Source organism: Tupaia chinensis, unplaced genomic scaffold, assembly GCF_000334495.1.
Source record: "Tupaia chinensis unplaced genomic scaffold, TupChi_1.0 Scaffold144750_1, whole genome shotgun sequence".
NCBI lineage: Eukaryota > Metazoa > Chordata > Mammalia > Scandentia > Tupaiidae > Tupaia > Tupaia belangeri.
Window position 1 is genome coordinate 346,704 of NW_006204610.1, and position 2,520 is coordinate 349,223.

A 2,520-nucleotide genomic window follows, 5' to 3' on the forward strand; every position below is an offset into this window, starting at 1 on the left:
GAGCCAGTCCCTGGGTCACCATTCTGAGTGAGGGCAGCAGAGGGCAGGCCAGTGGAAGGTCTGGCTTCCAGACAAGGTTCCTGTCTCTCTGAGCCCAGGACCACTGTCGGTACCTATAGATTCTCCTGCTCTTCCTCCCTAAGACCCACAGCTGGTGGGACAAGAAACATCACCTCTCTCCTGCTTGTTCTTCCCCTTTAAGCTTCCCAACTTTCCCACCTTGCACCTCATGGGAGTTTCTTTAAAATATCACCATAAATCTACCTTCAGAAGGTTCTCCAATCCCTATGCTAACAACACAACGTGGAACATCAGAAAGGTCTTTATTCCTAAACAGGTTTCCATATTAATACAGAATCAGGGTCCAGCAGATGGTGTAATGGTTATGGCACTGGAGTCCCATGTAGTTGACCGTGGTCGAGTCCTGGACCCGGTGGCTTAAAGCTCATGCTGGGTACATGTGTGTGTTTGTGTGTGTGCCCAAAACCTGAGAGGAAAATGGAGGAGAAGGGATTGCAGCAGGACAATATCTCCTGAGGGGTGATTTCTTGCTTTCTGTCTCTCTGGCGAGTGTAAGCGCCCTCTAGCAAAGATCTCTCAAAAAAAAAAAAAAACAACTTGAGTTTTCAAGTTTTGTCCATGATGTACCCCTTCCCTGGAAAGACCAGAGAGCACTGACGGTGGAGTCTGGTCTCGCGTGCTCTCACTGACGCACTGGACCACACTGTTCTGGGACAGGGTGCCGGGCTCTCTGCTCGAGCCGCTGATGAATAAGCATAACAGCATTCAGGGGGCTCTGGGCCTTCGTTCTAGCGGCCAGTGGTCTCTGCAGCCAGCACCCCCCTCCCCAGATGAGGCATGCCACCTGGCAGCAACATCCCATCCTGCATTAACTCTCCAAGGGCTGAGAGAAACGCTACTGCAGACCTCAGGTTAAAGACCTGGCCTCCTGGCTGGCCTTCTGGGGATGAAGGCGCATCACACATCAGAGCACACACCACCTGTGCCAGGTGCCACCACGCCAGCAATAACCATCTCTTCATCTGGAACTGGGTGACAGTCTCACGGCAATTCAATCCCGCAAGTCTCACACAAGCAGCGGACAGTCTACCAAGTTACCTGGCATTTCTCCGTCAGAGACGTTGAAAAGGGACGTTGCACAGAGAAGCTAGAGTTCTTCTTCTGACCAAATCTATTCCTAAAGAATGGAAAGAATCACAGCAGATGAAATGCTTGCTCCTGCGATGCAGAGATCAAAATACTCTTTCAACGAATAAACTCTTCCTAGAAAACCTGCCTCTGGTTTATTCCCATAGCCATGCTGTTTCTGCCTGTCTTTCCACTGTGCCCTCCTGGTATGTGTCTGCGCCTTAGAGGAAGACACTTGATACCTGTGGCAACATGTGACGCAGCCACCCCACATCCGAGGTGGGAACCCCAAAAGCTCACCCTGCACAGCAGTGATGGCGCACTGCGGTACACGGCTGACTCCCTCGTGGAAGGCTAGCCGCCCCCTGTACCTACTATCTCTACACCACCACCTATCATGCAGAAGTAGCCATTTCTTCCCGGGGATGGTCAGCTTGGAAAGCAGGGGATGAAGCGAGGAAGGTGAAGTTATCATCGTATCTCCCCAACGCTGACTGGCGGTTCCTGCCTGTGGGATCTTCTCTTATTCCCTCCTGCTCTCAGATCTTCCGATAACAAGAGCAGAAGTGTGCACCCCACCTGGCTTCACTTCCAGCCAAGTGTGCCCCACCATGCCAGCACACAGCAGTGGTCGCTTACTTTATTCCCACTGGAGCACCAGCGACACCCCTGTGGCCAGTCCAGGTGGGGACACCAGACGCTGCTCCCAGGCACCGCTGACGAGAGAGCCTCAGGGCTTTCAGGGCGTCCTGAGCCACGCGGTTCGCTTCCGCCTCCACCAGCACATAATCCGGGCTGGCCCCATCCATGATGGCGTCGTGCTTCATGACACTGTGCACGCCAACTACGGGCACGAAGGGGACAGCAAGACGGAAGGTCAGTGTGTGCACGGGACTGCTCCGCTCCACTGTCCCGGAGAACACACAGGTGGACAAAAATGAGCACCATTTCGAGCTATCGACCACGCGGCTCTTATGCCCCAGGAACTTCACAAATGCTGTGTCGAGTCACACTCGCCACTACCCTATGAGGTAGAGAGCATTAATTACCCGTCTTATTATAACTGAAGCATAAGGTTTTAATCACAACTCTAACAATTAACCCCTTCCCTGCTACCTGCAAAGAAAGCAAAAACCTAACTCTTTAGTGAAGGGAAAACATAAACCAGAATTACAGAATGTCTTTTGTAAAAATAATCACGAAGGGGCCAGCCAGCAGTGTGGTGGTTAAGGTAGCTGGATCCCACATGGACAAGTTCATGAGTTGAGTCCCAGACCCAGCAGTGAAAAACACACTGGGCAGGAGTGTGCCCCAAATCTTGAAAGAATAAAGAAGACGGGACTGTGGCATGGCCATCCTACTGGGGGGGGG

The 2,520-nt window shown here is 52.3% G+C and overlaps 1 protein-coding gene across 1 annotated transcript in view; it reads right to left on the reverse strand.

Annotated features, from left to right (window-relative positions):
- The window catches only part of LOC102486870 (DNA excision repair protein ERCC-6), a gene marked incomplete at its 5' end in the record, with an annotated part of 54,818 nt that overhangs the window by 4,384 nt on the left and 47,914 nt on the right, over nucleotides 1-2,520 (reverse strand). Inside the window, 2 exon segments of the mRNA XM_006167420.3 lie at nucleotides 1,120-1,198; nucleotides 1,789-1,993. Coding sequence (XP_006167482.2) covers nucleotides 1,120-1,198; nucleotides 1,789-1,993 — 284 coding nt within the window.